The following is a 13,452-nucleotide window of genomic DNA, read 5'->3' on the forward strand; positions in this document are numbered from 1 at the left end:
CTTAGGGAGCTACAATTCCGTTCCTGCTCTTTAAGCCCTACTCCGTACTATCATGACTGAAGTCTCCGGGTGGTACAAATGGTTAATGCTCTCAACTGCTAACCAGAGGATCTGAAGTCGGGACCTGCCCAGGGACACCTCAGAAGAAAGGCCTGGCAGTCTACTTCCGAAAGATCATTGAACAGTCTCTGCCTTGCACGTCTACCGTGACTCCCGTGGGGGTCTCCATGCATTAGAATTGACTCCACAGCAGCTGGCTTACTCTCATGACACATGTGCTTCCAGATACCAGAAGCATTTTCAAGTGTCTTTTAGAGAAAAAGATTTTATTTACTTACACAATTTATATCCCTTCTTAAATATTAAGTTCATATTAAATGACATCAAAATTGCTAAACTAAGAGCTTCATATACTTCCTATTGGAATAAGTTAGGTAATAAGCTGAAAATAACAAAATTAATTTTGTATCAAAATCTATTGGTTTAACTATTTGGGGACCACTTGCCAGCTGGAGTTATTCTTAAAGGGTTAAAATATTTCTGAATATGAATGTTAAAATTAAACTTCATAGATACATCAAAAATATTGGTAGGTTTTTCTTTTTCAGGCTAACTTTTTTAAATAGTAGAAATGCCTTTATCATTAACCTTTTAAAATACTTTATTGTGGTTTTGGACGAAATTAACAGATTAGGTTCCCACTTAACATTTACTACTATACTGTTTAGGGCCATTGGTCAAGTTGTTCAAAATGTTTCGCAATTCTCAATTCCCTTCTGGATGCTTCTAGTAAATAGGTTTTGGGGTCTCCTTACCCTTTTAGCTCTGCTGTAGAATAACTGTTGACCATTTGGTCTCATGCAGAAAAAATGTTTAAAGATGTACAGAACTCCTAGGTAATAGTCTTTATTTGTATAAGTCAATCCGCTATTTATCTAATGAGTAGCCTCAGTGGGTAGTTTTAGATGAAGGTTTAAAAAATATCTCATGACAGTAGTCTTAGTACTCTAGTTCCAAAGAGTCCAGTAAGTATGAACTTTTAAAAGAATGTGAGTATTTTTCTGCATTGCTTTCCTCTTCTATAAGGATCCTTCTGTTGTGGCCCTGGTCCGAATGTCACTTAGTGGAAGCTAGGCACCATCTAGTTCGTCTGGACTCAGAGTGAATGAGGGGAAATTCATGTAGACTGCTAGTTCTGTAGATGAGCTCTGGACCTTCCGTTTGTTTCTCTTTTGCTCCAGGTGAGAAGAGATTAATAGTTGTAGCTTAGTTGGCCACTTGCAAGTTGTTAAGAACTCAAACAGTACTCTCCAAACTAGGATGTAAAACACAAACTTTATGAACTGTTTTATGCCCACTAACCAACTCATCCTATGATATTACGGTCTGACTGCTTCAAGCCCCAATAGTGATATTGACAATAGATGTAAGTATTTGAGGAACAAAATATAATTTCAAAGTTGCAAACTTAAAAAAAAAACACATACATATTATTTTTTCTTAATTATATCCATAAGTTTAAGTTATTTTACCTCCACCCTCCAATGTAAAACTTTACAACCTGTGTTTGAGGAAACAAATTAACCCAGTGCACCACTCCGGTTTCATAAGCCTGGCTGAGAGAGACTAAAATAATCTTTGTATAATGCAGCCAAATACCTCATGGTCACTAAGCCAAGTCGACTTTGCTTTAACTTTCTTTTTTCTCTTTGTTCTTTTTCCTTTTCATCCTATCTAGTGGATGTATCTATATTCTCTTTTAGTTTGTATAGCTATAAAAGCATGTAATATGTAATAATTGGCACATAAAATAATAGAATACATAGCTTGTTGAAAATATCTTCATAATCTTTCCATTTGGAAATCCATTAATAAATCCTCAAGGTAATATTGAGATGCTGTTTATAAAATATAAACATGTGGTTTTGCTGGAATGCCCCAAAGTATTTGCATAGTTTTTTTTATTATGCACTTCAACATCTGGAATGATGCCTGTTGGATTCAGGTTTTATAATAGAAAGTAATAATAGGCTGTTTACAGAAATAACTGGGGATTGATGGATAAGTATGTTGAATAATAAAGCAAGCTTTTTAGTAGAAATGTTTTAATAGGATATTTTTTTAATTCTAAGCTATTCTGTTTTAGCAATATCAGTAGTGGTGGTGTATATCTTAGCTGTGTCCTGGATGAATTAAGTTGATGTGTAGGAGCCTATAAGACAGGGTAGATTACTGTTACTAACGCTCTTATTATGGGTCCCAAACCCACTTCCACCAAGTCGATTCCAACTCATGGTGACCCTGGAGGGTACCGGTGAACTGTCCCTGTGGGTTTTCAAGGCTGTGATCTTCACAGAAGTAGCCGGCCACATCTTTCCCCTGTGGAGCAGCTGTTGGTTTTGAACCACTTACTTTGGATTAGCAGCCAAGGGCTTTAATCACTGTACTACCTCCTCAGCTCTCTTAAGTATGTGTACTTGCTAACCTTTACTGAGTGCTTTACTTTACCTCAGCCAAATTAAACGGTATGGGTGGGTGGATGGATGGATGGATGGATGGATGGGAGCGAGCCTTGGCATAGTGGGTTACCTGATGGACTGCTAACCCTAAAGTCAGCACTTTGAAATCACCAGCAGCACCTCCAGAGAAAGATGAGGCTTCCTATTACCTGTGAAGAGTTACAGCCTCAGAACCCCGCAGGGGCAGGTCTGTCCTGCCCTTTAGGGCTGCTATGAGTTGGACACTCAATGGCAATTATGTATATAATTTAATGTTATAAAGTATGTGGATATCTATCAAACAAAAGTGTGAGGATGGCACTGGACCGTGCAGCGTTTTCTTCTGTTGTACATCAGGTCGCTGTGAGTCAGAACCAACTCAGTGGCACTTACCGTAACAATATGTAAATCGCCATTGATTGTGTGTGTGTGTGTGTGTGTGTGTACACATACATACACCCTCTGCTAGTATCCTCATTTTTAAATGACGAAATTAAGGCCCCAATGAGTAAATAATTTGCCAAGCTGTTGCTCATCTAACATGTAATAGAGCTACAGGGATAGAGCTATAGAACGCAGGCGGTCTGAATCCAGGCTGCTCTGGCCTCATGAGAAGGAACGAGAGGAACGGATTTTCATTAGCCAGGTTCTGTAATCAAATTTGCAGCTTTGTAGAATTTCTCTCCTTACAATTCTGAGGTGTCCAACCCCTCAGAGAAACATGAAGACAGCGGCGGTGCATGTTGTAATCACTGTGGGACAAAGCCTTAAAAGCAAACAGTCACGGACAGGGCTTCTGTTATTTCCCAGTGAGTCGGTCTGGGCCATGGACTAAGCTGAGTCCCTTTATGATGGGCCCCTGAGAGGTACAGAGGGAAGGGGCTTTCCATCGGAAGGCCGGAGGTTTGAGTCCACACAAGCTCCTTTCAGGAAATCCCAGGCAACCGGCTTCTAAATCGATGCAAACAAGGGGGGACGGGTCAGAGTGGAGACCCAAAGCCCATCTGTAGACAATTGAACATCCCCTCACAGAAGGGTCACAAGGAAGGGACGAGCCAGCCAAGGTGCAGTATAGCACCGATGAAACACACATCATTCTTCTAGTTCTTGAATGCTTGCTCCCCCCTCACTATCATGACCCAGTTCTACATTACAAATCCGGCTAGACCAGAGCATGTATAGTGGTATAGATAAGAGTTATACACAGAAGCCAGGTCAGATAAACCCCTCAGGACCAGAAATAGGAGTAGCGATACCAGGAGGGTGGGGGGAGAAGGGGCAGAAAGGGGAAACTGATTGCCCCCCTCCCGGAGGGGGGGACGCGAACAACAGAGACATGGATGAAGAGAGACAGTGCACGGTGTAAGATATGAAAATAATAATTTATAATTAAGGATTCACGAGGGTGGGAGAGGGAGGGAAAAAAGAGGAACTGATACCAGGTGCTCAAGTAAAAAGAAAATGTTTTGAAAATGATGCTGGCAAGCAATGTACCAATGTGCTTGACACAATGGATGGATGGATTGTTGTAAGAGCTAAGAGCTGCAAGAGACCTCGGTAGGATGATTCATTTTAAAACAAGAAAGAATAAGCTGTTGACGCCCCTGTGGAGCATGCCGAGGGTGTCCATGGAGCAGAATCTACTCTTGGACATTTGTGTGACCAATCGCTCAATGGTAAATCAAGAAGTAAAATTGTCGTTTTAAGGATTCTGCAGCCTCTTTAGTTGCCTTGATCACTTGGGAAGATTACTGTCTCTGTGCGATAGTACAACTTTTATTCTGTCACTAAGACAGAATAATCAGAACAGATATATTGCTATAAGTTAGAAAAGCCTTTTCCTAAAAACTAGGAACCATTTATCTGTTAAAGGTGTAATATCCAGAATATATAGATTTTTAAACCCTATAACTCAACAACAAAAATGCAAATAGTCCATTTAAAAATGACCGAAGGACTTGAAATAGCTATTTCTCGAGAGATGAGGTAGAGATGGCCAATGAGCATATGAAAGGTGCTCAGCCAGCCTTGCTAGTCACTACAGAAGGACAAATCAAAGTCCCGTGTGCCTCAACACACACACACACACACACACACACACACCTCTTGTAGGGTCACTATTATTAGGCAAATGAAAAGTAGCAAGTTTGGGTGAGACGTGGAACCATTTGAGCCCTCCTGCAATACGAGTGCGCATGTTCCAAGGCGCAGCTGCGATGGAAGAGTTTGGCCATTCCTCTTCCTCAGAAAGCCCAGCACAGAATAGCTATTCCTCTTCCAGGCTCCGCTCAGAGACCTAAGACAGGAACTGGGACCAAGCCCTATACAGCAGGGCTCGTTGCAGCGTTATTCACAGTAGCCAAGAGGCGACGACTACCCCACGTGTCCATCAGCAGATGAATGGACAGACAATGCGGCACACGCACCAAGTGGAACATTAGTCAGCCAAGAAGAGAAATGAAATTCCACTATATGCTCCAGCATGTATGAACTCTGAAAATATTAGGCTGAGGGAAACGTCAGGAGCAAAAGGACAGATGTTCTATGATCCTCTTGTTGGTAGGTGGCCCCGAGTCAATTTCCATTCAGAACAACTCCATGTGATAGAATAGAACTGTCATGACATAGCTTGATCAGGCAGATACCTCCAGAAAACAAATGTGTTTGTGCGACCAGGAGCTGGGCGCGGCGGAAACGGAGCTACTGCTGATGTGGCCCCGCGTTTCTCTGTGGGATGATGCCAAACTTTCAGAGATGGCTGTTGGCAATGGCAACTCAGCACTGTGAATGCAATTAGTGATGGTGTGTGTGTGTGTGTGTGTGTGTGTGTGTGTGTAATTTAATGTAAAATGTAATATATTTAAAACCTTTAAAGTGAGAAACATTTGCTTTATACAGTTTACTACAGTAAATAATAAAGTAATAATATTAATTATTTACCACAATAAATAATAAAACCCTTTACTCAGAGGTCAGTGATATGCACATGATCTTGAGATGGCCACACAAACAGGGTGGTGGCAGCCAGGGCCACCTCTGCACTCCCAGGACCCAAAACTCACTCACCTTTCTTTCCTCCTTCCCCTTCCCCTTTCCCTAAGAAGTGAGTAAAATCCTGATTCCCTGCCAGCACAGCGCCACCCAGCACAGCCTCACTCCCTGCACAACCTACTGCCTGAGTCTGATAGATGTGTCTCTTTGCCGGTGGGCTCCAGTAAGGTTTTAATGGGATGTAGCTACTATTGTATGGACACTGCCTGCCTTTTCGTAATACAGTGCTTGTTAGCTCAAGGTTCTGCTCACATAACCAAGCATCTCACAGACCACATAGTGGAGGTTAAATAATACACATGTTAAAAACTCAATCACATTAACATTCTTCTGTGATAAATATTAGAGATATTACCCATATGCATGTGATAATTTCATTATTAGTTTCTCTATGGTATTTAGCATTAGTGGCCATTCGCTCTTTGCAACTCTATAGCTTTCATGGTGCGACTCACCCTATTTCCCTCTCACCCAACCTGACTTGCTTCTTCTCTTTGTTGATTCTTCGTATCGTACCTTTAACATGAATGCGTCATAAGCTCTAGCACTGGGGGCCCAGGGTTGTGCAAGATCGAGATTGCTTTTCTTCCTGGGTCTTAACCAGTAGCTTCCAAAGAGCCCGAAAATTTCTCACAATTGTCTCAGGGGCCACTAAGAAGGCCTATTAAGTGTAGCCCCACCCATTTGAGAAATGGAATAGCCCCAGCTTTATGTTTTTTTCAATCTTGAGATTTCATTTGAAAAATAAATCCTGTCTGCTGCATAAACACACTCTGAAATCACTCTTTTGTGTGAGTAACATCCAAGTCAGTGCCTCAGATCTTCCATTCGACGGCCAGCCCTGGGCTGCCGCTCGCAGGTGGCCCATCTCTTGGAAGCTGGAAGTCCTGAGCACCCCAGGTCCCACCTGCCGGGTACTCCCACTTCAGTGCCCTCGGAGATGTGGGCATGTAGACGTTGGTTTGGCTAGTTCTCGTCTGTGCATTGTTAAAGTCACTGAGATGGAAGCTGCTTGCTGTCTCCTGAGGTCACCGTTCACATACCCGTCCCTTCTCTCCGTCCGCTACCACAGCTTCCTTCTAACCGACGTGCCTGCTGCCCTTTGCTTGGACTGGACAGAATGCTCCGCCTTTAGAAATCTAGCCCTGCGGTGTACTTTGAAATCTTCAGTCAGATTGCAGTTTGCTAAAAGACTGCGTTCTTCATTTTTTTCTTACATACAATCTTGAAGCATCTCTTTTCTTCTTATTATTTTTTTCCCACTTGAAATGCTTTATTGTGAGTTAGGTGGAGGTTTGCAGAGCAGGTCATCAATTGTGCAGTCAACAACCATACACGTTTTGTTTCAACTCATCCCTTTTCTTATTATTATCAGAGTCGATTGCGGACATAACATTTATTCATGCTTGCTTCCATGCTAAACCTTGTGCAAAATGCTTGATATGTCATCTTTTCTGAAATAATAATTGACTGTGTTTCGGGTGAAAGTTTACACAGCAGATTGTGTTCCCATTTAACGCTTTCTACACAGATTATGTCTTGATGCTGTTTACACGGTCCACAACCTGTCGTTAGTCTCCTTCGCTGTCTTCTGGATGAGCCATTCCCAGGGTGCCGGTGTCTCTGCTCCCTTCTCCTCTTTGCTTGGAGCACATTTGACCACGTGCTCCCACACAGGGAACTTCTTTTATAGGAATGCATCACTCACGCGTGATCTTCGTTACTTTTTGAACCAATCCCCTACTTAGGGTAGACGGGACCCTGCGAGTTAGTTTGGGCTTAGGTTCAAAGAGTGCCTCAGAGTGACAGGCCAGCAGAGTCCTCCAGTTCAGTGGACCAGTACGTCTGGGCTTTTAAGAATGTGAGTTCTTGGAAACCCAGGGAATCCAGGATGGATGACCCCTTCAGGACCAGTGATGTGAGTGGCGAGACTGGGAGAGGGGAGGGAAGGTGGGTTGGAAAGGGAGAACCAATTACAAGGATCAACATGTGACTTCCTCCCTGGGGGACAGACAACAGAAAAGTGGGTGAAGGGAGACATCGGACAGGGCAAAATATGACCAAATAATAATTTATAAATTATCAAGGGTTCATGAGGGAGGTGGGAGCAGGGAAGGAGGGGAAAAATGAGGAACTGATGCCAGGGGCTTAGGTGGAGAGCAAATGCTTTGAGAATAATGAGGGCAGTCAATGTACAAATGTGCTTTACACAATTGATGTATGCATGGGTTGTGATAAGAGTTGTATAAGCCCCTAAGAAAATGATTTTTAAAAAAACAGAACAAACAAAAACAGAAGAGAGATAAGAAAAAAAGAAAGAATGTGAGTTCTGTTCCACATTCCCCCCTTCTGTTGGGACTCACTTATTGTGGCCCTGGTCAGAACAGCCGGTCGCGGTAGCCAGGCACTGCCACACTTTTTCTGATCTCACGGCAGATGAGGCTGTGGTTTGTGTAGAGCACAGGCCGATAGACAAGTGTCTCCTCTGAGTCTTTGATGTCCTTCTTCCTCTTTTGTTCTGGCTGAGTAGAGATGAGTCGTAATTTTAGATGGCCACTCGCGAGCTTTTAAAACCCCAGATGTTGCACGTTGGGGTGCAGAGCACACAATACACGATGTGAAGTGCAGGATGCCAGTTAGCTGAGTTGCCCAGGAGACCGAGGTTCTAAGCCTTCAGATCCTCAAAACCAATTTTGTAGAGTGTTCAGCTTTCTCTCTGTTCCCTGCGATTCTATAAGCTAGGTGTTATTTGCTGTATTAGATAGATGAAGGAAAAAGAAATGAAGGAACTTGCCCAAGGTCTAAATGAACAGTAACTGAGCTCAGGAGTCTCAGTCCGAGCCACCAAAGGCTAAGTGTTGAAGCCAATTTCCTCACCACCGCCTCTATCATTGGAGAGGAGGCTTGTAGGATGGTGGACCACAGAAGGCAACAGTTGGGGGGCCTTGACAGTTGCTAGCTGTTCTTGACAGAGAGTTACGGTTCATTTTCAGAAATTCAGTTCATAAATCCATTTATCATTAAACAACAGAGCCGATTCTCTCGTTGTGACTGCCTGTTAACTTTCAGCTTGCCACTTCCTGATTTCTTCATCAACATCATTTTTGGTTTTTAATTATAATTTTGGTGTTTAGGGTTTGATTTTCTCCTCATCAAAAATATTTTAGATGCTATTAAAAATTTTTAAGTTTAAAATTTTTAACAGTTTTACTGACATAATTTACATACCATACACATTCAGTGGTTTAAAAATATTAAAAAGAGTTGAGCATTCATCGGCATAATTAATTTTAGAACATTTTGTTCATTCTTGTGCCCATTGTTATTAGCTCCCCACTTCCCCACAACCTCACCGGCCATAATCCTAAGAAATTATTAGTTCAGTTACTGCCTCTATAGATTCACCTATCCTGGGTTTCATAGACAGAAAAATAATACCAAACAACAAGAACAGCTCCCAACCCAACAACAATCACAAAATTAAACTACGAAAACCTCACTCCAAAAGAAAGTAGAAAATAATAAAAAGTAGAACAAATTTCAAAAGGGTTAAAAGGGAGAACAAATGATAACATATTAAGTCTTGGCTCCCTCAGTGTAATCCGCTTTCGGATGCCTTCTGTCTGGAAGCGAGGCCGCTCACACCCCTGGTCAGTGGCCCGAGGGATTCTCTGTATGCTAAGTCCCCACGGGACCCTGCAGCTGGATTATGAGCTTTCCATGTCACCCACAGCCTGCTGCAAGCTGGGCGCTCAGACTCTAAGCTCTAATTCACTTAGCCCTCCAGTCTTGGATTTTATTCTTTACAGGCTGGTATGCTTCTTCCACGTGGACTTCTCTCACTTAGGTGGCTGCTTGTTTTAAGACAAGCCTTTGAAACTTGGTTGCCATTCTTTCTGATAGTTGGGCACCATCTGGTTTCTTCACCACATTTGACTATAGCTCCCATATCTTCAGTGATCCCTAGTGAGATGATGTTTTAAAGGTGGTCTTAGTCTCTGACCTCCACTTCCTATTGGTTTCTGTTCTTGTTGTTACCATATATACTTGAGTATAAGCTGAGTTTTCCAGCACATTTTTAATGCAGTTTTGTGGTAAAATTAGGTGCCTCGGCTGAAATTTGGGTCGGCTTATACTCGAATACATACGGTAATTTCTAAAGCCAGTCGTATCTCCCACTATTTAAACTGAACCGTTGTCCACCGATGTTACTCTCTGAACATGCTGTGCTCACTGTAGTGATGATGGCAGGGGATATTCAGTCATCTGATTATTTGTGCTCATTGCATTGTTTGTGCTCATTGCACAAAAATGCATTGTTTGTGCTCATCCTCCCAAAGGCAGGGTAAGAAAAAGGATAGGTTCACGAGACTGTGAGGGGACTTCAAAAAATTCCACTTATCCACAAACATTTTGAAGCCCCATCACATGAGCGCTGCAGCCTAGCTGTTTGGGTACAGATAATTGACTGTGACATCTAATTAATGTGTGACCCAGGACATAATAAGGATCTCTGGTGGCATGGCGATTAAAGCACTTGGATGTTAGTTCAAACCCACCAGCTGGTCCTTGGGAGGAAAATGTGGCAGTCTTTGTCCACGGAGATTTGTGGCTTTGAAATGGTATGGGGCAGTTTCACTCCGTTCTATAGGATCACTACGATGATTCATTCATTGGCAGTGGTTGGGGATGAACTCGTGTGTAAGTAAAGTACTCATATCATAAAGTTTGAGGATCAAATGATACTCCAAACCTACTCTCATCAAGTAGGGTTTGACTGAGATAGAGCTGCTCCGTAACTTTCTGAGACTATACTTCTGTACTGGAACGGCTAGCCTCGTTCTTCCTGGAGGCAGCTGGTGGATTTGAACTGTCCTTGAGATTATAAAAAAAAAAGAAAATGATTAGGGCAAAGAATGTACAGATGTGCTTTATACAATTGATGTATGTATATGTATGGACTGTGATAAGAGTTGTATGAGCCCCTAATAAATTGTTTAAAAAATAAAAAATAAATAAAAGAAGAGATTATCTACCACAGCCGAACCCACTGCACGACAAGGGCGCCTTCAAGTCTGATGATCAAATTATGTAAGATAGAAATCACGCAGAAAATGTCCTGCTACGTGAATATTTCTGACTATTGTTGTTAGCTGCTATCGATAAATGTTTTTGACTATATGCTCTGTGCCAAAAGAACCCTGGTAGTGTAGCTGAGTACACATTTGGGCTACTAACCACCAGATCAGCAGTTCAAACCCACCAGCTGCTCTGAGAGAGAAAGATGAGGCTTTCTTCTTCCATCAAGATGTACAGCTTCAGAAACCCCGGGGAACAGTTCTGTTGTGTCTAGCAGCTCCATGGCAGTGGGTGGAATCCGTGCTGAGCACTTTGCTATGTTCTTTATCTACACACCATTTAATCCTTCATTTCAAAAGATACTGTTATGCAGATTTTATAAGGGGAAACGCCGAAATGTTGAGAGGCTAAATGGCTTACCCTAGAGGACGTAACTCCAAACGGTTTGGATTCAGGCTTAGCACATGCTCTTTTTGACTTCAAAGCCCAGGCTGCTCCAGTCTGCACAGTGAGGTGCTTTTCTGTCTTCTCCGCGTAAGCAAATGAGGAAGCATTCATTTGGCGTGCTGGATGCCGCACCCAGAGGCATGCGCTGCATCAAGCGGCTTCTTAGCGCTTTTTGTGTTAGGAACGGACTCTCCAAGGTCAGGGGCAGTAAACCCTAGTGGTGCTGTGGACCAAGTGAGTGATCACTGACTGTGTGACTGGTGCGTTCACAGCAAAGTTCACTGCAAAGTTCTTGTGATAGTGCTCTTAGTGCCTCATCACTCTTAAAGGGGGGAATTATTCCTGGATAGTGATTATCGTATTTCCTTGTCGGTGGCTTATTAATTTCCTACTGCTCGAAGGTCATGCAGTGCATGTAAAACTTAAAGGCATATTTTCTCAGGGATTAAAAACACAAGCATGATAAATATGCTCTTAGCACTTTGAAGGGTTTTTTCCGTCCTTTCAGCCAGGGAGTTCAGAATCCTGCCAGTCATGGGAAGGCGAACTAGCCCCGCTCTCTCTCTCTGCCCCTTCTCTCCTCGCACACACACACACGGCAGTGTTTATGACTTCCCTGTTTGGGGATCTAGCCGTGAAGAAGACAGACAAGACCTCTGCTCTCGTGGAGTTTATGTTTTAGTGAGGAGAGACACAGAAGCAAGTAAACAAATAATTAAAGGTAGTGATCGCATCTGGCGCAGAGCAGTTTCCCATGGAGAGGAAGGGGGCAGGGAGCGAGCATCTGTGTAAAGGAGAGCCACTGTGAGGAGTGGCTGCCAGAGGGACATGCACACGTCTCCCACGAAGGACACACACACATACACTCACACGCTCAGTCAGTCCCTGGTTTAGCCATCTGCTTGGGTGCAACATAGGGCTTTTCCTTTGTTGTTTGGCCTCTTGGTTCAAAGAGACTGTCAACTGTCAGGCTCTTCTCATGGTAAAAATATAACGTCACACCAAGCCATTGTCTCGTCCCCTCCTCTCCTCCTCCCAGGAGGAACCGGGGCCTAGAGTCGAGGCAGCTAGGTTTTCTCTACACCTGTAAACGACTAGCCTGCAGCCGCCGGGGTGCCACACACCCCAGAACCAAAGCAAGAGAACGGAGATGAGGCCCAAAAGGACAAGCCCCGACTGGGACGGCTGGTTTCTGTTTCACGCCACCGAGCCAGAGGCAAACATTTTGGGGGGTTTCTGGGGGCAGCTTTCACAGTACTAAAGGATGACCTCACCCCTAACGCCCTTGCCAGGTGCTTGGCCCCACCGTGAGCACACAAGGTTGATTTTCAACATGAAACAAGCCAGAAGGGCGGAATGACATTTCAGGTAACAGCTGTGGTTCTACAGCCTGTAATCAGCACCTCTTAACCCTCAAACCTGCCCCTGCCTTTTTTCAGGCTGTTGAAGCTCAAATCCGAAGTTTTGGACAGACGCCTTCTCAACTGCTAATAGAGCCCCACCCTCCCAGGGGCTCTGCCATGCAAGTGGTAAGTGCTGACCCCACCCCCCCACCCGCACCCCACTCCCTCAGCCCCGGCCTCTGTCTCAGCTCCGCCAGACACTCACCACAGCCTTTCTTAGGGCTTGAGATTCTTCCTCACCACATCTGGGCAATCCCCGCTCCCCACCCCCAAGCTCTTCGGGTGCACTGTTAGTTAATCTGCCAGCAAGCTGCTCACAAGCCTGCCTGCCCCCCTAGTGTCTGTGAAAAGGGAACGGGGCCACTGCTGATACGCAGGATAATGCTACTGGAGTTCGTGACCACGGGGAGGAGGGTAGAGATGTCCACTGTATGCCAAGCCACCAGGAACTTAGTGACTTACACCATGAGTGGGTGACTGGTGATTGTCTGAGTCTTTGGGTTGGGTAGGTATTTCTTCGGCACTTTGCACCGTGACTCCCGCATGCACGTGGGCGGGTGTGTCGGGGCAGCTGGGATAGCTAGGGGTGTTCTTTCACTCTCACGGTTAGACCAGCCCACGTGACGAGGCTTCTGGAGGCCCAACACTCAGCCTTCATTTCTGCCACATTCTCTTGGCAGCATCAGCGGTAGGAAAATCTACATGAGCTGCAAAGGGTTATTGCCTGTCCACTTTTACGGTTCCAGAAATTTCAGAGGGAAACTTTTTCCACACTATTTTTTTTGGTTTTTTAATCATCAGTATTAAGTATTGGATAGCATGATGCAAATGTGTATGATTTTTGAACCACTTTACAGTGGTTGTTTCTAATTGCCCCCCTGAGAATAGATTGTCCATTAGTGTTCTCAATTAGGAACCGAGACTATAAGGTCTTATTTCAAAAAATACAGCGAGTATTCTAAGATAGAGTCGAG

At 43.8% G+C, this 13,452-nt stretch overlaps 1 protein-coding gene across 2 annotated transcripts in view; it reads left to right on the forward strand.

Annotated features, from left to right (window-relative positions):
- The window catches only part of LRBA (LPS responsive beige-like anchor protein), a 706,055-nt gene that overhangs the window by 645,267 nt on the left and 47,336 nt on the right, over nt 1-13,452 (forward strand). For both annotated transcript variants that reach the window (XM_075543710.1, XM_075543711.1), the window contains exon 49: nt 12,515-12,604. In XM_075543710.1, the coding sequence (XP_075399825.1) occupies nt 12,515-12,604 (90 nt within the window). The remainder of the gene's footprint in view (nt 1-12,514; nt 12,605-13,452) is intronic.

The sequence above is a fragment of the Tenrec ecaudatus genome, chromosome 3, assembly GCF_050624435.1.
Source record: "Tenrec ecaudatus isolate mTenEca1 chromosome 3, mTenEca1.hap1, whole genome shotgun sequence".
Lineage (NCBI taxonomy): Eukaryota > Metazoa > Chordata > Mammalia > Afrosoricida > Tenrecidae > Tenrec > Tenrec ecaudatus.